The sequence below is a fragment of the Phalacrocorax carbo genome, chromosome 5, assembly GCF_963921805.1.
Source record: "Phalacrocorax carbo chromosome 5, bPhaCar2.1, whole genome shotgun sequence".
NCBI lineage: Eukaryota > Metazoa > Chordata > Aves > Suliformes > Phalacrocoracidae > Phalacrocorax > Phalacrocorax carbo.
Genome location: NC_087517.1, coordinates 12,496,095 through 12,520,794, shown reverse-complemented (window position 1 = coordinate 12,520,794; position 24,700 = coordinate 12,496,095). Strand labels below are relative to the sequence as shown.

The 24,700-nt window shown below is 38.6% G+C and overlaps 1 protein-coding gene across 6 annotated transcripts in view; it reads right to left on the bottom strand.

Annotated features, from left to right (window-relative positions):
* The window catches only part of MYLK (myosin light chain kinase), a 224,540-nt gene that overhangs the window by 124,003 nt on the left and 75,837 nt on the right, over window positions 1-24,700 (bottom strand). For 5 of the 6 annotated variants that reach the window (XM_064451202.1, XM_064451206.1, XM_064451204.1 and 2 more), the window contains exons 3-5: window positions 8,274-8,481; window positions 6,383-6,431; window positions 3,265-3,430 (exon numbers count right to left, since the gene is read on the bottom strand). In XM_064451202.1, coding sequence (XP_064307272.1) covers window positions 3,265-3,430; window positions 6,383-6,431; window positions 8,274-8,481 — 423 coding nt within the window. Of the gene's footprint in view, window positions 1-3,264; window positions 3,431-6,382; window positions 6,432-8,273; window positions 8,482-19,853; window positions 20,080-24,700 lie in introns of all 6 variants that reach the window. The other variant, XM_064451207.1, reaches the window with a different exon arrangement.

The following is a 24,700-nucleotide window of genomic DNA, read 5'->3' as shown; positions in this document are numbered from 1 at the left end:
TTTAGCCAAATTCTTTCTATGAATAATAGTCAGATGGTATAAACAGAAAACTGTGTCCAAAAGTTCAGTAATTCATATCTGCAGAAGGCTGTTTTTCCCTGCGTTTTGCTACCCACTCACCTCCATTTAGTTTTGGCTTTTCATTATTTACTATATCCATATTCCTAGGAAAACGTCTTTTCACTGTATGTGGGCTCAAACCAGTTTTTCTGTTCATGTTTGTCCCAGGAAGTCAAACACCACACTTTTAAGCAACAAATTCCAAGCTGGGGAGTAGTTCTCTATCCCTCAAAAGCTCCTTTATCCTGTATCACTTCAGGAACTGGAAAAAATTCTGTGTAAGAGGACCTCATCAGTGGCCAGGTGGGGATGGCACTAGACATACATTAAGAGACGCATTGCTGCAACACAGGTCCTTTGCAATGCTATGCGGGAGTTAAATCAAAAGCTATGGCCTTGAGGCAGGAAGCAATGCATGTAGTGCCATGTTGCCACTATTACATAGATTAGATGATCTGAATGACACTTTTTTTGCCTTTAATTGACCAACATCATTTGTGAGCAAATCAGTGCTTCTGGTTCAGCACCAGCCATTAAAGAGCGTCCCTTGCTATCAGGCACCACATCTTTTCCTATCCTAAGTTTAGGAAGGGAAAATGTACAAATCTACCATTTGTAGGGCATTGGTCAGCAAACACTGACCAGGGAAACACTACAGTGTTTTCAGATATTGCCATTCCTGAAGTCTCTATCAATGTTACTGCTGTCTGGGTGTCGTAAGTCCTATTTGAATAAAAAAGCTAGTTCACTTCAGGGGTTCGGTGGTGATACAGTAGAAGCTTCTGTTCTTTGCAACTTAGTAAGAAAAGGGGAAAGAAAATAAGCAGAGTAAGACATTTACACAAAAGCTTATTCATTAGTTCTGAGAAGTAAAATTTTGATTGTTTATAAAGCTTCCATGCTGTATGGAAGATGGTCATGTGTTGGCTCTGCACTAGTCAGATGCAGTCCAACAGCCATGTAAGTTCATTTCCATGATGCTGAGGTAGAGCTAAAATACCTACACTCAGCAGGACCCTGCAGTGCCATCCTGGCATGACCAGAAGCATTGTGGGCCTGAGCTTGTTTGCAGCTACCCAAAACACATGCATGATTACCTATTAATTCATGCCTTATGAATAGGGATGCAAAAACATGCTCCACAGCAACAACCTGCCAATAAAACTCTGATAGAGCAACAACACATTTGCACTTTACAGAGTGTATGAATTATAGAAAGACAGCTTTATGGTGCTCAAAATAGGTGCTAAAATAATATTATGAAAGCCTAAAGAAAACCAATTTAACCAGAAGTGATGGATTGAGGACAAGTTCAAGAGAGTGGACTGGGTGTCTGCAGGCCAGCAATAGTATGACTACTGAACCTCTGAACAACACACCTGTGTATTTTACAGAATAATATATGCAGACCTGCAAGTGTTGAAATATGTGTTTTAAGGGCATAAACATGAACAGAACTCATGGAGCTGCTAACAACAAGTACTTTGCATACTTCATTCATTTGATCAGACAATGAATGCCAGATTATAGAATAATACATTATAGAAGCTGACAATTAACAGCAAAAATATATAATACAACCTCTAAAAAACTGCAGAAATGTATGAAGAAGTACCAAATTGTAGAACCAAGCTGCTGCATCGCTAGTCCCTACTTGCTGTTTACCACACAGCGCTGAACAAAGAGAACTGAATGACAAATCCTGGTTTGCACCCAGTTGCATGGCTGGAAAACCTGAGCGAGTCTGGTGGGACTGGAAGCAGGCTGTTGTGGAGCAGCTGCATTGCAGACTGCCTAGAGAGCCAGCAGGCCCAAAAGAACTGGTGGCAGCTGGAGGGAGGAGCAGACTGAAGGGAGGTGTCTTAGTGAGGGCTTCCACAGCAAAAGGCTGCTTGTTTTCTGAGACATACTCTGGTATTCTTGTATTACAGATAACAAGGATAAGACTGGAATAAAGCAGACAATGAATTGGAAGCATTTCCCTGCTCTATGAGCAGTTTTCTGGTTTGTTTGGGGTTTTTTTTGTGGTTTCTTCCCCCCCAAACCTGGAGACACCAGAAGAAAATAAAAAGTCTGAGAAAAGCTTTTTTTTTTTTTACTATATATAAGGCAACAGACTGTTGAAGGTTGAAGAGGAGTAGGATGCCAACAGAGCAGTCATATATTTGCTCTTCCAGATGAAAGATAGTGACTGTAATCCTCTAAAATACTACTAGTTTCAGTAAAAAATGGCCTAATCAGTGTAATATTTAATTACCACCTGAAAGCTTTCTCCTCTAGTAACAAAAAAAAGTGGTTGGAAATCTTGTGTATGCCCAAAGGGGACATTAGGGCTTAAGTCTTCAGTGTTTTGTTAGTAGTCTAATGAATTTTAAATATTGCTCATTTACAAAGCATTTTGCAAATGACAGATGCTGAAAATTCCCAATTTTAATACATATTTGAAGTTGGCACCTCAGGTCTCTATTTTATGTCAGACACTTTTCTGCTACCATTCTCTTAGCAGAGGTCAGACTGAAACAGTTGAACTGTTGCTCATCTGCCTTAGATTTCTTTTTTTTTTTTAATTTGGAAAAACAATCATGCATTGCAAAACCCAATCATATCTCTTAATTCCGAAACAGTTAATTTTCTTTCCAATTCAATTTCATTTCTTTGCAAACATCATCTTCATTCTAATATACAGGTAAAACCCAATGTGAATGATACAGAAAATGCAGTTTATGATTGAGACGCTGACATGGAACTTGGGAAATACAGCTGTAATTTTTACAGCTGTCAGAGACTCCTCTGTAACCACAGTCAAAACATTAAATCCCTGCAGACCTTCTCTATAAAACAGAGATGATGACAATATTCACATTTCCCATCCTTTGCCTGATTCTCTTATCTAGTTAGGTCTCTGGGCAATTATGCCCCATACTCACTATTTTTATAATGGAACCTGGATCTTGTTTGGTGCTTGTAGATTTTTTTTTTTTGGTACAAATATTTTCCACAATGAGACAAATAGGGAGAAGTTTATACTGAGAAGGAATGCTGTTATCTTTTGTGAATTTATTCAGCATAAAAATGAGGAAGAATATGGCCCTCCTTGTATGTAAATTCTCGCCATGATAATTTGCAGTGGCAAGAGCATTTCATCCTTTCAAGTCACAACATTTCAAAAGAGAAAGAAAAAATTAATTTTCTGGGAAATCATACCTTAAACCAAGTTACTTGAGGCTGAGGTCGTCCTGTTATTTTACATGAGAATTTGCCTGTTTGGCCTTCACGCACAACAACTCTATTTGGTTTTGTAGCAAACTTGGGTGGACTCTCTCCCCAGATACTTGGCCTATGCTCCACAGATGGAACAGTAAGTCTTCCCCTGGAAAGACAAATGACATTCTGGTTTTACAGAAGAACTGGAAGCTGCTGTGATTAAAACACACTTCAGGAAGCATTTTAGACCAGTGGTCTGCCAACAAGGATATGTAATTGGTGGTAACTGAGACTGTAGTTACACAGTAATTTTTTTGGCCAATGGAAGAAATGGAAATGCTGGCCATGACTGCTCTTGACTCTTCATGCAACTGAACAGTATGATGCTACACACCCTCATCCAGCATACACATAACTCATATAACAGATCTCATGGACAATTTCAGTTGCTTATAAGCAGAGCTGGGCAAACCAAATGATAGGAAACACTGCATGCATTTAGTTTTTCCCGTTTTCTTTTTCCTAATTGCCTCCTGATAGATTATTTGTGCATACTTGTTCACTGTTCACAGTTTTTCATCATGTAATTTGTTGTGATATTGAGTGGAATGACACAGTAATTTCTGATTTATGAATCAGCAGCTTGTTTTTGCAAGATTTCTGATACGTCCTGGTAAAGATTTTTGGCTTGGAGAAGGCTTCTGTTTGGAATCTCTTTCACTACAATGTTTGCAAAGCAAACATGAAAAGGGCGCAAAACCAAAGTACACCCATCCCGGGTGAATGTCTGTTAAGTGCAAATGGCCAGCTCTACTTACATGGATGGCACAGCTGGGAAATGACATGTGGAATGAAATTAGAGTGACATCAGCGACTGCAGTCCAAAACCCTCAGCTACACAGCCGCAAAACAAACCATTGAGCAGTATTACAGCAAGAAAAACAAACAAACAAAAAAAAGGTGCAACTTCAGGTCCATTAATATCAATGAGAACAATCACACTCTTTGCTCTGAAGCCCTGGTACAACAAAGACACATATTAGCAGACAGCAGATGATGATTTCTGGGTGTTGGGGTTTTTTTTAACCTTTAATTTCAAGCAAATGGAACCATTTTCAAGGCCTTCTTTTCCAGATGGCCTTTTACTACATGCAAGTAAGATATGTCAATACCTCACCATTTCTACCAGGTGTCAGATACTAACAGAGACCACATCGCCTTAGTCCAAGGTGCTGCCAAGATATGATGGTTGCCATATAGGCAGCTCGAAGTTTCTAAGTAAGAGATGACACCATAATGAAAGGATTTATATGGACAAGAAGACCAGCAAAAAAATCCTGGGAGAGAAGGGTGACTGTAATATGTTAAAATGGAAAACACTTCATCATATAATTAAACATCTGTTAACTTTTAATGTCATCTTCCTCATGCTACCACTAAAGAAGGGCATAAATGTGTATTAAAGAAGTCTTCTAGTGACCATCTTCAGGTGGTGTTTCTATATGTATATATCTATACACATATACTAACACATTAAAAGAAAACCAACCACTAGTTAGCCTGCAGCTTTACAGTTGTTTCCTAGATATACACAAACTGAAATGTATTTTTTTCTTTTCCCTCCTCCTTGTTTTTGTAAGGCATAAACTTTCCATACTATAAAATTATTAATACTGAATAGGAGCAAAACACATGAGAATGAAAACCAAGGACAATCATTCTAACTCCATGTGATGCAATGCATTAGGATAGTGCTTTGGAAAGCCTGAATGTATAACAAAACCCAATAGCAACTTTGACTGTCCTTTCATGCTTTGATTATTTAGCATGTGTGTATTTCTATAGCACATTTGCCATACAGACATTATCATGTAAAGGCCTTCCTGATGACGCAGCTTCACTTACTATTTTCACTGTTGTAACCTCAGTTATTTTTAAAATTCAAAATACACATAAACAATAGTAATATCAATGACAAAATTAAAATCTTCAGTTTTAACTATCTGTATTCTGATTATTAACATAATCAGAAATGTATTTTTGTCTACATCCAGGGTGACTCAGTCCCAGAGATATAAATCAGAAATAATTCTGCTTAAATTCAAGCTACTTAAAAAGAAATTAGTTCAGCTGTTGGAAGAGTTAGGCCTGGGCCTTTTAAAACAGTGGCATTCACTTAATTGTAAATGCTTACTGAAGTGCAGAAAGTATATGACAGCAAGAAGGCTCTTCTGTGTGCCAGCGTAGATCACCCCATCAACCCATTCTTGCTACAGTTACTTGTTAACAGTTACTCCAAACTGGAACAACACTTTCTTCTGGACTACAATTTACCCACTGTGTTGCTTGGAAATATTTAAATTATATGTGAGAGAATGCTGATTTCAGTTGCTTTTATTTCTTACTGATGACTCAAAGTAGTATTAGTTCTGGCTTTATAAGGAGACTGCCAGGTCATAGAAGATGTGGGGAAGGATTTCTGAATATCAGAGAGCAGAGACAAGAGGGTGCAATATTGCAGATACCAGCAGAATGTTCTGCTTCTAGCCAGAATAATGTCAGTATGAGGAAGCAGTAGCTATATCAAGCTACTTACATCTTCATGACAGCCTCAATCATTTTACTAACCCAGCAGTTCTCATAGATGCTATTCTGCTTGGGATAAATGGATATTTGGACTTAGGGCATTTGAGTTCACAGATATCAAAGGGTTTGTTTTCAGATGTTGCTGTAGCTGGCAGTGCCCTGCCTCTGAGAGCCCAGCCATTCTTGCTATCCCCATCTCACAAGTGTGAGAAATCATGCCAAGCAGTTACTAGCAATGCTGTGCAGAATTGCGTCATCAACAACCAGGCTTTGCTCTCCTCCATTCCCTCTGATTCTTGCACAGGCAAGGAGCCTTGGGGATATGTTTCCACTGAGGAATTACTGACAACTGGACAAGAATCCAACCCTTTTTGACTGGCCCTCAAAGTGGATAAGAGCTAAAGACAAAATGCAAGAGGTACTTAAAAAGTAGAGAAGTAGTTATTCTTTAGAAAGTGTCATTTTACTTGTTTTCCTACCAAAACACGTTTAGGTGTCTGTTAAACAATAACAAAGCCAATGGATTTCTTACCCAGAGGTTCTGGCGCTGGGTGGCAGGCTATATTTCTTCAAGAAGTTTCCTGTAAGCATGGGACAGAAAGACAGGAATTCAGAAGTTTTGACAAGACCATTGCGAATTACAGGTACTCAAGACTATGTAAAGTATGTGTTTCTCCAGGTTTCAAACAAAGTAGGAATGCAACACCTGCAGTATAAGGTTATGTCATCTGTAGTCCAAAGTCAGGCTCTCCAATTTCAAAAACAAGTTTTAGCAGAGTTGCCATCTAAGCCCTGGCCTCAGCAGTAACAACACTGCAGATTATTCATGCAAAAGTATTTTTAAACAAGCAAATGAAACACTCTGTCTAATCTCTACAGTGCAGCACTAATTCAAACTAAGGTAGCAAAAAACCTTTTTGGACTCTGAAAGATGTCTTACTTTACTTGGTTTCGTTTTTAGTCCTGTGCTAGCCCTAACTACCTTTTCTGTAAAATGATTCTTTTTGAAGCACAATAGTTCATCATACTTGCTGGTGCGAACAATAGGGAGATGCATGTGAAGTCGTGTAAGCTCAGCGCCACCTACTGCACACAGCATCCCTGGTAGCTTTGGCACGCTAAAAAAAGGGTAGTGACCTGGAGTGGATCCAGAGTGGCAGAGTGAAACAAACGGCTCTGACGGCTGTGAAAAAAAAAAAAATATTGTTCTAGAGCCTTGTAAGAAGCTACATTACTGTCAGACAGGACAGCCATGCAGGATGGAAAGACAAGATTGTGTTTCAGTCACTCATTTTTTCAAGTCACAGTCACCCCCACATAGAGATATCTGCTGAGAACAGAAAAAGTCTGCACTTTGCTATCTTGATGCATACAGGGATTTTTAGAATAAAGACGATGTAATTCTTAAACTCTGAGAAATTCAGTCATTGGGTACTGCCATGAAATACTTTTAAACTGCAGCAAAGCCCAGGTCAGAAAAACTGATATAAAAACAGCTTTAAAAAATCCTCCACCTCCATGCAAATTGTCACTCATAAAAGTTGTCACAACTTAAAACTAGGGGGAAAAAAAAGATTTTGCATAATTTTCTCAACAGAAGGCAGTAACAATCATGCCAGATCTATGCCTATTTCAGTATGTACTCTGAGGATATCTGTAAGAGATTTTGACTCTGAATAAACCCAAATGCTGATTTTTGCAGGACTGCTGTGGGTTTTTGCTTTGCTTCAAGAATTCAACACAAAGTTGTGACCTGAGGAGCTTTGATATTCAACAGCCCTCTGACATGACCAAACTCGAGAGAGAGAAGCAGTAAAATTGATTTCCATCCTTCCCTGGCTTTGTGTCACTCTTTAGGTTTCAAATTCGGCAGTTTGCAACTATCTAATATGCAGATGTGCTCTTAAAAATTCCTGGGTTTGATCTTGGCTGTTTCCCATGTGGCATTAAGCATACAATTACAACCATGTATTCAGCTTAGCAAGTGGAAGCATGCATGGAGAACTCCAGAAACACATTGCCTCAGTGTGCCTACCTGATCGGCTGTGAAGCAAACAAGATCACCACAGTTTTTACTGCCTGAGAGAAAATGCTAACTTTCCAGGCCTTTGTTTCTGTCCTGAGTGGTGGCTTCCATGAAAATTACAAAGTTTATATATAAACTTTATATAGCAAAGTCTTTAAAGCTAAGTCTTTTGTTACGTGGACATCATGATACATACCTGAAACCAAACGCACACTTTATCTAACATGTAGTTCCCTGCAAAACGTCTTAAACTGTGAAATGCAATTAATGAATCTTACTCCTGCACCAGTGAGGAAGCACGTGTATACAGTTGTGATTTTAACCAGACAGTATAAACAGCTTGTTCATTTAATTATACTCTGTAATAATCACAGCAACAGTATCAGTATCCTCTTACCTTCCACTGTCAGTTCCACAGTCACTTGACGAACCCCACCATCATTTGCAGCCTCACAGGTGTATTTACCACCATCACCTTCCTGTACACCTCTGATTACCAAACTGAATATCCCTCGAACACTGCGGTCCATGACATAATGGTCATCCTCTGGGACAGGATGCCCATTTCTGTACCACGTGATCTGAGGCTCAGGGTAGCCTCTGACCTGAAAAGATGTGAGAGAGAGTGGAGAAAGAAGGCAAATGTTACAGATGATGGTATTAGGAAGAAATGTTGGACATTTAGCAATGCAGTGGAAAGTTCTTGACACAGGAGCTGTTAAACACATACTCTTTGCAAGCCAAATGGCAGAACATAATGAAATGAAAACTCTTGGATAAGTTAAACTGTTAAAATCATTAGACTAGTCAGGCAGATAGATACCTACACAGAGAGGTTTCCCACTAGAATGGTTTACCTGCAGAACCATAGTGACAGTGCCAATGAAGAATCCTGACACCTGGGTCCCCATTGTTCAGAGACTGAAGGGCAGTAGTGCTACTACACCTCTAAGTATGCAAAGACTGCAGGATATCTAGACCAAAAATTTCTAGCTTGATTGCCAAGGATTGGGCTTATACTGTAAACGTGTATGGAGCCATCTAGTTATCAAATGTGCTGAGATACAGTAGCTCCTGACAATATACAGGCAAGAAATGCAGACACATGCCAAATTTTTGTCTTGAGCTTTAAAAGCAGAAGATAAAGAGTTGCAATCTGAGAAAGTGTGATTAAGGGTCATTCTGATGTTATAGTGGTGTATTCACACAAACACACTACTCAATTTAAAGAGCTTTGTGGTCTACTGATAGCCCAAAGAAACATTTTCAACTAAATGAACCAATCCTGTGCTCATTAAATTGCAGCCATGTTAAAATATCCTTGCCTGCTATGGCATTAATGACACCTTCAGATCCGCAGGCAGATTCCCAGTTGGCATAATTGAGAATGGAGTTATTGATTTCAGTCGAGCTGTTGAAACCTGCTGAGGATCTGTGTCTTTCATAAAAAAATAGGAAAAGCAGACATACAACAGTTTCCACCAAAGAATTAACTCCTCAGGAAAAGGTTCTTTCTCTGCTTTGTGAGAGATGCCATCCTCTTTGAAGGTCACTTCAGTATGTGTTAACTGTCAGCACACTTCCCCAGTCATCATATTAACTCCCCCTTCTTTCCTATTCCCCCACTCTGATATGTTAGCTCTCCATCTTCCGACTCTTTGATCCTTTGCCTACATGTCATGAAGTAACTGAGTGGATCAAGATGAGCTGGGATGAGTAATAGTTGTGGCAGTGTGCGCTCACTGGGAAAGGAGCAATGTTGCATTTTGAACTACATTATCAAATCTTGGCAACTCAACAGGAAGCCCCTTCAACCTCCAGGTGGGCAAAATATTGATGGGCTGTCCTGATTTGAAGAAGGCTTAGTTGTGGCTTGCGCAAATTCCTCTCAGCATTCTCCTCTCAGTTTCCAATCCGCATTTCAGCTCTGCTTTCTTCTAACTGCACAGCACTCACTTTCTAAATTACAATCTTTAGCCAACCAACCTTACCCATTCTTAGGTTCTCTTCTTTCAAAACCTTTTATTTTTAATCCAGCCCCACCACACTCCAGCTGGGTTTCTCATCTGTTGGAGCTTAACCTACAGCTGTCAGAAATTTTTCTCTTTCCTTTAATTCTTTGGGTATCAGTTCAGACAAATTAATTTTGCCAGTGATGTGGCGACCCCTTCTTCCTGGCACTGCTTGCTCTCTCTCATATTAATGTTTGCCAAGAGCATGAATATGCTGAGTAAGCTGGAGAAACTTTCCACTTCTGGTACAAACTTCTCTAGTTCTTTCAGTCTATCTTTACCTAAGTAAAAGCTATGGTCTATGAAGAATACATTGTGGGATTCTGCTCAGTGGCGGGTCTATTGCTGTTTAAAAATACCACAGCATCTTTCTAAAGCTCTTTGCAGCTATGCCTTTTCTTTCCTGTGCTTTCTGAAAAACAGCAGCTCCCACTCAACCATGCCCCCTAACACTACTCCAGTGTATTGGTTTAGTGCTTACTCAGAGGGCAGGTTCCCAGGAACATCTTTCTCAGCACATCTGATTTTCAGAAAAAGGGAGTTGTGAAGCATCAATATGAGATTTTTACAGTAGTGTAACTCTTGTGAGTTGATAATGTGCTTATTGGTAAAGAAAGTGACTTGTACCAAAGAACTGTTTCTTACTATTAACTTGCCAATGCCCTCCCACCTATCTTTTCATTTCAGATTAAGAAACCAACAGAGAGATTAAGTGATTTACGCAGACAGACAGCATATTAGAATGGAGTTTCTACCTCTCATTTTTGCTTCCCTGGATATTAAGATTACCTTGAATTTGAAATATTTGAGGCAAAATGGCTTTGAAACTGCTATTTCAAGTAATACAATACAGTAAAATGACAGAGTTTCATTTGAGTTGGTGTGAAGAAAGAACCACCTTTTCGGTGCATTACATCACAATCTCTTTACTAACGTTAGTCTAGCCACATCTGTTTACAGCTGCTGAGATTCTGGCCTGTGAATACAAGTCATCAATTATACATCACCTAGTATATTAACTATTTTTTCCAGTTCACAATCATTCCTTCTGGTGTTTTCTTCTGTGTGTTGTTCAACCCAGCTTCAAAGCTCCCAAGCATAAACATTCTGACACTTATCTCAGGGAACAATTAGAGTTGAAGCAATGGGAAACATCTTCTTTCCATTTTTCTTTTTGTTTTATCATATTCTTAAGTCCCTCTTGGACCACACAAGGCCATTTTTACCTGACCCCTCAAGGTCTGGTAGACCATTATACATGCTCTTCCAGTATCATGTGGCTGAGCCTACATTAAGTTTTTTTCCATTTCTTCCACGTGTGTTTATTTTATGCTTGCTATGGCTGTATTATTTTGTTCATCCACACCTTTACACTGAGGAAATGCCACACAGAAAATTACAAACACAGGCGATCAGCATGCCTTTTCCTTTCAAAGGGTTGAGTCATTCCCTTCCCAAACTCTGGGTTTTTTTCTTTCATTTTTTGTCAAAAATGAAATTATGGGAAAGCAGAAGTTTACAGAATTGCTCTGTTGCAAGGATTTATTTCAGGTTCGGGTTTGGAATGTGTTTCAAACTGAGCCAGCCCTCTCTGAAATACATGGTCTTGCCATAAAAGTGTCAGGGACCCTTAAACGAATCACTGGTTACTAGGTTTTGATCCTAATGGATCAATTCCAGAACTGCAGCAGGTTTTATATTCCTCCCTAACCTTTCCAGAGCTCACTAAAAACATCTGCCTTGAATAAATTCACAGCAAACAGAAATTTATCTGCTTATTTAATGCCCAGCAGAGAAGGCTATAACCTTTATTTACAGCTTGGCCTGTGTAAGTATTGCCAGTCCCAGGGAGGGTACAGCTTTTCTTTAACTGCTCTACAACACTAACAAGTGGGAAGTTGACAGCAAGCAGCAAATAACTGTTGTATTAGTACAAACACGAGTTTTGAGTTTTTGTCCGGGCCCATCAACTGCTTAAAGCCTTCCTGGAAAAGTCTGCTAAGGTAAAACAGGCCTTCTGCTCCATGCATCAACACAGCAACTGGAAAGAGCTGAGAGAGAACCTGTTGCCTGTGAAACTTCCAGAGTTAAGGTTCAGTTCTGCATCTCGGTCTGGGAGAGGGCTATTGAAAAGGGATGGCACTAGGTTCCCAAAGAAAAGAAATAAGGAGAAAAAATAAAATTAGTCTAATGAAGCTGTACTTTAAAGGACAGTATTATTAAAAAATGTGCCACTACAAACCAGTCCCCATTGTCACAAACCCAAAGGCATTCAGTGACCACCAAGGCCAAATATATTCATTCTTGTTTGAAAGTGCAGGAAAGATTTTCTAAAACTTGGCCTATATCTACGCTCCATAAAAGAGCTGTTTATATACCAATTTCAAAAAAACCATAGGTTTGCCTACTTAAATGCATCACAGTTGCAGTAGCAGTTTAGCGCAATCAGGTGCACTCTTTTGGCTCATGCTTTTAACTTCAAATCAAATCCTATTCTGTAATAACTACTGCTGGCTCCAGTGAGGTTAACAATGAATACAAACCCACAGCACCCAAAAAGAGATAGCCATAAGTGACAATAAACCAAAGTGTAAGTAACTGTGAAACACTGATGGGGTGTATACTATTACTGATGCTGCTCACTTTGACGGTAACACCTTAAGACTATTGGAAATGACGGCAAACATCACATGACATACTCTAGCATTACATTCATTATACTGGCTGAGGTGTTCAGCGCTTGATGTTAAGAACTAGACAAATGTCCCACGTTGCTGCTCCAGGTTGCATCAACACACAAGCAATAAGATCAGGAAGAAAACAGCTATCAAAAGGTGGTCTTGGCTTGCAAAATCCCCCCAGATGACATCATATATAGACAGGCACATCAAAAGTTGTACTAAAACTGGCAAGGATACAACTGTTATAAAGTTGCTATTCAAAATAACTCCCCTCACAGAGATGACTTCATATGCTGCAATACGAATTCCACTAAAGACTAAAATTCCTTTCAAGAGACAAACCTTCTCCCATGAAGTCAGAATTTTAAGACACCCAGATTCTGTCAACACATAGTATTTAGTTGTGCTGCTATTTCTGTAGGATACCTTTGCCTTTAATTCCACAAAAACCAGAATTAAGATCTATGTCTGTATGTCAAGTATTCAGTCATTGAATAAAAGAATCAGTTGTATTAGGTGGTTCAAACCATCTAAAGAAAATGGATTTTAAAGTTATCTTTGAAAATCAGAAATATTCTCTATTCAAACTTTTATACTTCAGATGTTATTTAGAATGTACCTTTCAACCTAATTTGCATACCTTGCTGCTTTTTGAGGAATGCTGTCCTCTTTGTAGGCTGTTAAAGAATATCAGGGTAGAGTAGGTAGTGTTTAACATCCTAAAATAACCAGGTTTGCTGCTCCTGCAGCTAAGTGACACTGCTTTTTGATACCTGGGTGTCAGTGAGAAGAACCTGGTATCATAATGCCCATTTAAATTTGTAATGGAAAAATACAGAATATACTTCTTATAGAAAATGTATGGAAGTTTTTGTGGTTTTAATTAACATGGACACTGATAAAGGGTTATGCAAAAATAGAGTTTTCCACTTGTCTTGAGACTTTTAGGGATATGCAGCCCTTGAGGCTATTAAAATGATGCTTTTGGCCTGTATCTCATTCATTGCAGCACAGGGAAATAATTTGTTAAAAACTCTGATGGTTAGTAGTGTAGCTAGCACATTTATAGTTAGACTGTAGTGTCTGGAAGCATTAAAACAACATGAAAACAAACTTTGCATAACCTGTTTGGTAACAAGTTTAAGAACAATGGCAGTAATCAGAAATGTTTTCTAATGCATAAAGGAACCTGCAAAGCAGAAGAGAATAAACTGTTTTCCACATCCACAGTGGACAGGACAAGCAATAGACTTTTAAGAGAAATTGGCCAGTGGATTGGAAGATGATGTCTGACAGCAGTGACCGTTAGAAAAACAGCAGGTGTTTTGCATATTTTGCTGCCTCCCTATCTTAACATTAAGGAATGCCAGAGAGTGAGCTAAGTTTTTGAGAAGGGTTTGTAGCCTATCCTCTGTTCCATGCTCACCTTCAACCAGAAACCAGTCAGTTCTGGGAACTACATCTCAGAAAAGGCCACAGAGAACAGAAGTTGCAAAGGGATAAAAAGAGGATAGCCGCAATTACAGTTGCCAGATATTACCATTGAGCTCCAAAGTGTATGGTCTGGGCAGATCATGAGAAGACACACCAGGAGGACTCATCAAGGGAGATATAGAAAACCATTCAGAATATCTGACAAACTTTGACCTTCTGCTGCCTGCAAACAAACGCCTGACACAAAAAACTAAATGACTTGGCCTAGCAAATACTCATTACTAGCAGGAAGTAAACTGTCTGCACCTTATGCAAAACTTAGAGTATTGATCCATCAGATTGTTCCAAGAAAGCAGCAGAAGAAATGTGATTAAGTAGCATGACAAATTTTGTAAGTGTAATTCTACTCAAAGAAATGAAGATATAGGAAAAAACAATGTATAGCACTTACACCTGAAATGCAGTAGAAACTGCATAGTGTACCTCTTCTTCCAATGTATAGGTATCAGCAAAAATGGAATATTATTCACTTTATTGCAAGGTAGGTATTAGATGGGCTCATCTGTAGGTCATACAGTTGAAGGCTCTCATGTAGCCCCAAGAGATTCAATCCAGACAGTAACGGCTGTTCTGTGGATGTGGCTTATCCTAGGTCCTACAAAAAAAGAGGTGTTTCCCATAGTCATCAGACTGTAGCCAGTGTCTTCTACCTTCCTTGAATGAATCAAGAGCCAAGAGTTTTTGGATCTGGAACTTGATCAGAAGACTTGTGAGGGGAATTAAGTACTTGAGCACAAACTTAGCAGAGGATGCTAAGAACTGGATACACTGTAACACATGCTCTGTCCATGTGGACAGAGCTGTTGCTCTCTAGAAAGAAAAAAAGCCACTTCTTGTTGTAATAGTTCATATTGATGTGAACTCTGAATGTCAGCCTTAGGGAAAAAGTACTACAAAACTGTGGAGACTACAACATGAACATCATGAATACAGCCCAACCTAATATGTGGTATATTTTTATTTTAATTTAGATTTTTGGTTAGTGCAGGCGGGAAATGTGGTTCTGGCCAGTGCCGTTCTTCTTTAAGTCTTATAACAAAGCTTCTGTTAGGCTCAAGCTGCAATTTGTTTTAACAAATGAACAGCAGATGTTCTTGGTAAAGGAAAGTGGACATGATACATTGTTAAGCTCCTTCTGAGACTTTAAACACACACAAACCATATCTCAAGAATAGTTTATCCATTTTAAAAGCTTGCTTCTAAAACAGAGAACTTGCCTGGCAAGGTTAAACATGAAAATGTTAAATATTTGGAGACTTAGCTATGACCTTGCAAACAAAGCAAATAATAACCTCTGCCTTCTACAGAGCAGTCTAGAATCTACAATTGCCTAATTTAAAACAAAAATGGAATACATACTACGACTAAACATAGCTCACTTCAAAGCATTACCTACTGTACATACAAGAAACAATAATGGTCTTTCTGTAAAATTTGTGTACGCTTTTGTTTAAGTGCTGAACTCTGGTACACTACATCTTCTGCTTAGGTTTCTTGTTTCATGTGCACACAGTCCTCATAAATTAGCTCTTTGGGTGTAACCTTAACTGGAACACAACTCTGAAGATGTAAGTCTTCACAGCTGGTGCGTGCAATTATCTGTTCCTTCTCCCAAATGGTGTGGAGCAGGGACAGAAAAATGACAACACAGGCCTTCAAACAAACCGTTGAAAAAAAAAAAAAACCAAACCAGAAAAAACAACCAAAACTGGCAATAACAACAACAAAGAATCAAAAGTAGAATCAAACACCTGCCAAGCACCACCAAATGCTACACCTCATTCTTCAGGCGCCCATCCCTGGCGATCACTGCATTCTGCTCTTAGGCAACCTGAGACCACACATAATTATGTTGAGCTCCTCAAGGTTTCACCTACAGAAGTTTCAAACCATACATATTTTGCTTGATTCTCATTTGTGGCAATGAAAAGAAAACCTTTGTAAATTAAACTCCTTGATATTGCTAACATTAACATTGTGAACAAGGGAAATCTCATATTCTTTTAGTCTTGAGTAGAAAGATCATATGCCACAGCACTAGCATAGAAAGGCTGCAAGATTTACCATAGTCCTGTTTGCCCTGATGAGAGATACAGAAGAATTACCTGGAGATGCAATTCATATAATTCAGTGCCAAGGTAGGAAGACCCAGAAGATAAAAAGAGACTTAGCACTTTCTTCCTATTTATTAAAAGCTGTTCCTTTAAAATTACTACTTTAATGCAACTGTTAGTGTGCTGTATGAAGTCTACCTCTTCCTAGTCCCATGGAAAAACTGGTGGCGTAATTTCAGATTATGTTGGGTAATGTGCAATTTTCACTGACTTAAAACATGATAGCAAGTGCTGATCACTTCCAGCTCATTTTGACTGCTGTACCCAACTATGGGGTTATGAATGAAAACCAGTATACTTTGGTTTATTTTTAAAAGACCACTAAAACCTCCACAATATCATAAACCTACATGGTCAGAGTTCAGATTTTGTATCCTGGACCTAATCTGTAGATCATAGGATAGAATTACAGAATTCAGGTGAGACATAAGCTAGAGGAAAGTAAAGAATTCTCTAAATCTTCATGAGAGACCCTTTCATAGAGTTTCACTTTGCTGTATGGCAATGTGCAAGGGTCTCTGCAGGAGCTTGGCAAAAAGTCCATTCATCCTAGAAAGAGTAGAATGATTTGATCACATGGAAGAATAACTTTCTGCCATGCTTCTGTGCTTACTCCCTCCCTGACACCAGTACTGACAATCTAGAATTCTGTAAGCAAAAGTTTATCTTCTACAAAATCCTCTGACTCTGATGAAAACTCATTAGATCTTGCTTCACTAACTCTGCAATGCTCCATTTGGCCAGAAGCATGCTTTCAGTTCAGATCATAAACCACAGCTGGCATTACATGCATGCTACTTAGATAACCTAGAAGAAACATATGTAGCTGGGTCTAGTGAACTACTAGTGCACTTGACAATTCCTAATTGTCTAAGTAGGAATTCACGTACCCAAGGACAAAACTGCCATCTTAAAATGCATGAAGAAACATGCACACAAAAAATGCATTCACAGACACAGCCATTATAGTGATCATCAGCAAAAGATGTTACAAGAAAGTAGTGCACCAGAGAATTAATGAAAAACAGCAAGCTTCTTTGCAAGGCTTTGTGACGCTTTACAGAAATGGTATAAATAAAGCTCGTTTGGATTTTGCATCTGAAAACACCAAGTTATGAGATGGTCACAAAACTAGATTTACTTCCTGCATATAGTGGGAATTTAGAGAACAGCCGGAAGTTACACTCCATAGCATACAAGCCTGAGCAAGTGCAGTACCTTAGTACATCATTAGAGCAGGTTTAGGAGGGTCTCCCAGACTGTGTGCAAGGCGCTGTCTGCTTTAACCTTGTTGTTTGACATTTTACTGTGACTTTCTATGTTTCATATTTTGGAATAGCAAATAAACATTCTTTATTAACTTCTATGTCGTTCATGATTGTAAAAACCTGCTTCAAATCCTTGTCCGCTTGCATTGTTGAAACTGAAGAGCCCTTGTTTAATCTGTGCTTGTACTAGGAACCATGAAATACCTCTGATAATCCTTGTTAAATTTTCCATCTCTTTTCTAGCCTAAGATAAGATCAGAACTGCATATAGCATTCAAAATGTGGGAATCTGTGGATTTCTAGATTGACACAGCAGACTGTTGGGGTTTTTTTTCTTTCCAAAATTTTTTTAACAGTATTTGCTACTTTTCCCAACCTTGAGCTGATTAGTCAGAGAGTTGTTCAGGGCAAGATCTCTCTCGTGAACAGAAATAGCTAATAAAAAATGAACTAAGTATATTTTATTTTTCTACTTTGTAGTCATCAGTGCCAAATGGCATTTGATTTTTATAGTCCAGGCATTCAACAGAATCCACAGAATCATTAAGGTTGCAAAAGACCTCTAAGATCATCAAGTCCATGATGAGATCCATTTGCAGATGGCACCCCACCAGTTTTAGTTTTGACTCTTTAAAGTAGTCTGCATCATCTGCAAATTTTGTTATTTCACTATGCAGCCCCTTTTTGCAGACTGCAAGGGTGCTGAAGACTACACATACTACCACAGTTCTTTAGGGAATCAGCATTTATGGTACTCCCAGAACTTATGACCTATCCATGGAAGACATGGTCTGCTAACTGAAAAGCAGACAGCAGCTGCATATCATTTATTCTTTAATCTTCTACATTTAATCGTGGGTTGTTTTTTTTTAAATTCAGTGTGGAGAGTTCCCAGAGGTACATGGAGTATTGGCTTTGTGCTCAGTCACCAGAGTATAGCTGTTTGAATAAACCATTGCTTTCCCATGTACCATAACATCTATAAGTGTATTTGTTCTAAATTATTATTATTATGAAGGATTCTAGTTGAATTTCAGAGCAGCACTAGGTATCAGGCTGCTTTGAGTTTATCCAATTTCTAAGTTCAACACCAGCCCCAATTAATGCAGCTCTTAAGAAAATGCTTAAGCCCTACTTATGTATTTTGGAATTAATCATATACATAGGTGCTTTTCCAAAATTAAATTTTATTTCATTTAAAGAATAAGTTTAAATTTATTACATTTAAAGGAACATTGTTATAGGAGGTCTTGAGACAGCTCCAAAATAACCTCAAACATCATTCAGATGAAATATGGAATACTGTCAAAGTGGACTCCACCCTTTCCAATATAGTGGACATGAGGGGAACACACTGTGCAGAGAAACATGTTTCTGTGTAGCTATAATGTCGATCAGCAAGTGAATCAGACGTTGTAAACCTCCGTTACACTAATGGGGGCATTTCACACAGGTGTTGCAGTCTCAGAGTGACAGTGTTTTTTTGATGGAGCTTTAATAAATCATTCTGCCAGCAGCAACATCTGCCTTTTTACTTTCCCCACATTGTAGCCAGCTGACCTGTAGCCATTATGTGCATGAGGAGAGTTTTATGCAAACCACCCATATAGCTCACCTGGACCTTTTTTTCCTGTAAATACAAGATTTCTGAACTTAAAGATGGGATCATAAGTACACTGAATATCTGTCCATCTTTAGATCTATATTTTATATTTAGTCATTGTCCATTTTTTCCCCTTTTTAAAAAAGTTTGTCTAGGTTGCCAATGCAAAAGCAGTCAGATGCCATAAACCTTGGATAAGGTCTAGGACAAAGCTTAGGCTAAATCCCCCATTGCCACCCAGATGCTGTCCTGGCTCCCTCCTATTCCCCTGTAGTTGCACATTTTTGAGAGTTACGCTGGCACGCAAAGATGACAAGTTCTCTGCAAAGTGGTGAAATTCTGACACTTTGTCAAGTGAGGAGTGTGCAGGATATTGAGTTATATACAAACTGAAGACAATTTCAGTTCCAAAATAGGTAGGTGTCATGTGGGAAAGTGTCACTCTGACTTCATAGCTCAGGATCTGAGACATGGAGACACTCAGAGACTTTGCCAAACTCACACTAAAAGGAAATTAGCTTTCCATATTTAGTAATGTTAGATCAAATAATCTGACCATATTTTCTCCTTGCCACCAAATCTGCTATTGCAGCAATCAATGCAAAGACTGAACTGAAGTTGCAGCACAGGAGGCAACTGCTTTTCTTACCCTGATTAATGACTGAGGCCATCAACATCATATTAATATGTTTGTGTACAGGTATCAAAGTGCACAGTACCGAGTAACAGTAAAGAGGGTCAGAATCTTGGCAACAAAATAAGCAGCATGTAAAATAGTGTTACAAATAAGAGAATGTTAACTCACCACCACAGGAGAATGTGAGCAACATAATAAGATAGGACTCTGTCAGCTCTCAGGAACTTCAGTGCTGCCACGCAGCTCTGCAGAATAGAAGTGTCTGCCAGAAAGATTTCAAAGGCAAGGGCAAGCACAAGAGCTCTCAACAAAGCAGGGAAGATAAACTTTGCAGCCCTCTGTTGTGTGAAACTCATCAATTTTAGTGGGAATTTTCTCTGCTTCTGATTCTTCCCTTAAAGAAAAAAAAAAGGCAAATGCAAAGAGGAAACTTACTTCCCATGGACCAACTGATGTTAAGGCCTTTTAAAAGTGTTAAATTTTATGGGGTGCTGAACAGTTTGAATAGCTTAAAATGCCAAAAGATGGGGGGGGGGGGGGGGGGGTGGAAAGCTGATCTGTGTGCATGGTTATGGGTCATTTAGGATTGTGGAGTAAGAATGTAAATGAGTTCAAGGGGAAGCTGCACGGAAATAAGGCTCTTGCTAATTGTTCCACATAGCCCAGTAAGGCCCAGTAAGCACCTCAAATGTGCTCTGTTTCCCTATTCTTCTCTTCCTCCCCACCTCTGGTGATTCTAAATCAAGATGTCTATCAAATATTAGTAAATGAAGCAGCGGCTTTAAGTCAGTACCGATGCATTTAGGAGCATGCAAGGAGTTTCCTGACAGGACCAGTGTTCATTTCATAGCAGCAGCAATCTTTGCTACAGAAAACAAAATTTTGAAGAATCAGACCAGACTTTCACTGTGTTGAGCGAGCTGTCAGGACAAGAGCAGCTCATTCATTTCCACTTCAACAAGACAGCCTGATTTACTGTGTTTGCTGCTGCCTTTGTTCATAAATTTTATCTGGTAGCGCTAGAGGAAGGGCTGAAACATAAACCAGCTAAACAAAATAACAATAAATTCTTGGGAAACTGTCTCCCCTTTTCCCACCACAAAAAGCTTAGCTTTTAACATGTGACATAGGTTTTTACCTTCAGTTGTGAATCCTTCATTCAGTAACAATACAAAAAGGTGGATAAAGATTGTTTAGACTAAGCACAGCACTAGGAAGCCCCCTGACAAGTACAGGATAAAATTAACACCAACAATTCATTCTTCCATTAGCAAAATATGTGTATGTCACCACTTAGAAGGAAAACTGGAAACATTTAGCTCTTTTTATCTCACAGAACTGATCATAAAATCCAGACACTCTGAGTCACAGCTTGAGATTGGGACATCGTCAGGTCAAAAAACTCTGCTGATACCACATGAAAAAAGCAAAACTAAACAGCATCAATTATTTTCAGAGCAACAATCCCTTCATAACAATAATATTTGGGGTTTGAATTGGCAGTCAGTTTCTAAAGACGACAATCAACTCTGTTTCTTTCCTTTCTCAGGAGAATGATCATCATTCACTGTCATAACACTTGCAAAAAACCTAATTTTTCCATTGCGTATTATTTCTGGAAGACTGAAGGATTTTTTTTTCCACTTACCAATGTGAAGTTTCTGTCTTAATAGGATGTGAATTTATTTTACATGTCACTGAACACTAGTGGGCCTATCTTCGTGTAGGAGCTATACCACTGATCAAAAGAGCTTCGTATTTTCCTAGCTTGGGGATGCTGTTCTTACGAATTCAGTATCAATACATGCTATCAACAGGTAAGGAATCTCTATAAATTTACATGAGCACACCCACAGTATGCATGACCTACTATGGAAAATTAGTTAAAAAAGAAAATATGTGCTTTCTGTCTGTGCCCAGAACACACAGCTACTGGAAAATATGTTTGGAGCTATGAAATTCATAATTAAGGGCAATAATCCACATCTGGAATGTAAGGTGGTAACAGAAACTCTTCGCTCTGAATGAACATGCCCATACTTTATCAGTTCCCAGACGGACAAGATTTATTTCCTGCAATTTAGGAGTCTGGCAGTGGCCATAGAAAAGGCTAAAACTGGATTTTGTTCCTGAGTTGACTGCACAGTTGTATGTTCATTTAGAGACTGTCTGCTGCTAGTGACGAATGCTGCAGGCAAAGGCAGTGTTCTGCATAGGGTATAAAAATTCTCCTGTTATGTGTACTGCTTCATTGTTAATGCTACTTGATAGAGCTGGCAAGCACACTGGGCATGAAATGTCATTTGTTTTAAATTTCATTAAAAAGTAGAACTGATGTGATTACTAAGAGGTATAAAATGCTATGTTGGATTGTGAAGACATATTAGACAGACTAAACATCTAGCATTTCTCATTGCATTGTTTATTCCACTACTTGCAACTTACTGCCATGTGTTAAATAATTAAGACTTCTATTTTGCCTTTTGCAAAATGTCAACGGCTCATAAGCAACTATCAGTGATATTTTTATCCTGTAGTAATCTGTAAAATCTATAAGCTTTCCAGACTTCACACATATACTTTTTAATGACAGAGGTAACTCCTACAGTACAATACACAAACTGCTGTGTTTAAAATAAAGACAAAAACCAAGAGTTGAGCAACAACTGTTTAAAAGAAAAAAACCCTCAAAGCACTAACTGAAATACTAAGTATAAATTGATGTGGCTATAAATTTCCAGTTCAACAGTTCAGAATAAATATTTATGGACATGCTGAGTTCAAGGGAAATTTTGTGGGCTTGCCTCTTCTTTCTAATGCTTTCTCTCAAAACTAAAATTGCTGTGATCTTGGGAAGAGCAACACACACGTGCACTCAAAAATAGCTACATTTGTTTAGGTTGTGGAAAAAGTGCTTACTCTGCATATGCTTTCAATAGAGCTCCACTGAACTGCAGTTGCTGGCATTCCTATTGAGAGATCTGAACAAATCCAACTTAATGTTTTCTATTAAACCTATGAGTATTTAATAGCCTCCCGAGCAGACAAATCTTTGTCTACACTTCTGTCCATTAGCATATCCCAACAGCCAAACTAGCTTGCTTTTGTGTCAAGGCACTGAAGATCTAATTCTGGCATTTTGTTTTCATTAAGTGATGCTCTTAATCCAACAGCATATATGTACCTATTGCAAATCTTAAGTTTCTCTTCCAAAATCAGAAGCTATTTATCTCCAATAAGGAGAGGTTCATGTCTAAGGTACTGGATGGGAATTGAACTTCTGGAAGACAGTTTAGTTCTGACTCCAGGCACGTATTTCTGTGTGATCTTGCACAAACCAATAAATCTCAGTGTGCCTCAGTACTCCACGTGAACGTCAAGAGGGGTAGAAATGACTATTTTCTCTGTTGTTTTATCTAGGAAGGTCATCAGAGAAGGGTCCAACTCTAGGCTGGCCTGTGTATATGTTAAATACCATCAGCAAACATACGCTAGGACTCCAGATGAATTAGGCAGTTCAACTGGTACCGTGAAATAAACAAAGATCAATACCATTGACCACAGTTCTTTAATCTGTATTTCCAACACTATCATAGTTTTTCTTCCAGTGCCCTGACTTTTAACATAACTTTGTTTTGAAATATTTGTATTTGCTTCCCTGTAGAGATGAACTGCTGAGTTATTCTTTTATAAAGGAACACCAGAATTTATATAGACAAAAGAATCAAGCTTAAGTATATTGAACTCTTGTTCCAGGGTGTTCACAGAACAGAAGAGTTTCTTATTAATCATTTGCCTAAGTAGTATGGGAATAGGATATAAATGAGTTAGATTCCAGATACAAGATACCAGATACCACCATGTGCGGGGAGGTGCTTTTACAAAGCAAAATAGTGTGCATTACACTAATATTATAAGCTTTGCAAAAATAATTTAAATAATGCATGCACCATAACTACAGGATTGCTTGTGTATTATGGGGCACATGGAAAGAATTGCAACCTCTCAAGCCACACAGTTAAAATTTGACTCTACTGCGCAGCTAGAGGAAAATTACTGTTCTGATTCAACATGAGTCAAGAGCACAGAGCTGGACGAAATAAGCTCAATATTCTGTTGCCAAAAGCCAAGTAACCACGGACAGTATTACTTAATTTGTTAGTCTTTGCTTCTTCATTCTCTTTGGGCTACATGTACAGATTGCTGTAATCTTTAAATGAAAAGTTCTTGGATACATTACACATTGGCATACAGTGTGACTTTTAGCAAGCTCAGCTGTTGTATTTATAATAGTATATTCTATAGAGTAACTTTACTATCGCATATTGAAAAGGTACAGAAAAGCAAGGAAAATTCAGAAAGAAAGAAAATAATTTATATTTCCATTTCACCTCATTCTGCACATGAATTACAAAGCCCTCTATATAAGCAATAACAACATGCAAAGCTGACTTGGAATTTTTACCAGTTTTAGCCAGAGTATTTTCAGAAGACAAAGATTGCTTTGTTCTGTCTGGCTGCAGGTTTAAAGCAATGCACTGATTTACAGAGAATAAAGCTATCTTCATCATCAGAAAGCCTAGAAAAACTTTTTTTAAAAAATGGAACATTTCCAGGTTTTCATTCTCTCATGCAGAGTGGTGTATATTCTGAAAACTTTCTTCTGAAGAAGAAAGGCATAAGAGCTTAGATCACCTCTAGAATCTCACCTCATATCCTTAATGTGGGGAGGCTAGCCCGGAGGTTAGGTTACTAACTTGTGAGTCAACAAACATGATTTAATTCCCAACCAATAACCCGGCTGTCAAATTTCCTAGAAGAATAAATTCAACACATTTAGGCAGGCAATTCAAGACCCTTTTACTGGATTAGTCATCTCTGGGATGACCAGTCAGTGGAATGCCTTGATTTTCAGGCTCCTACTAGTGCAGAGACCTCTGACAGCAATAGGAGTAGCAGTGTCTTCCTCATCAAGCACTGCCCCAACATATCAACATCTCTCCTCTTCCAAAGGA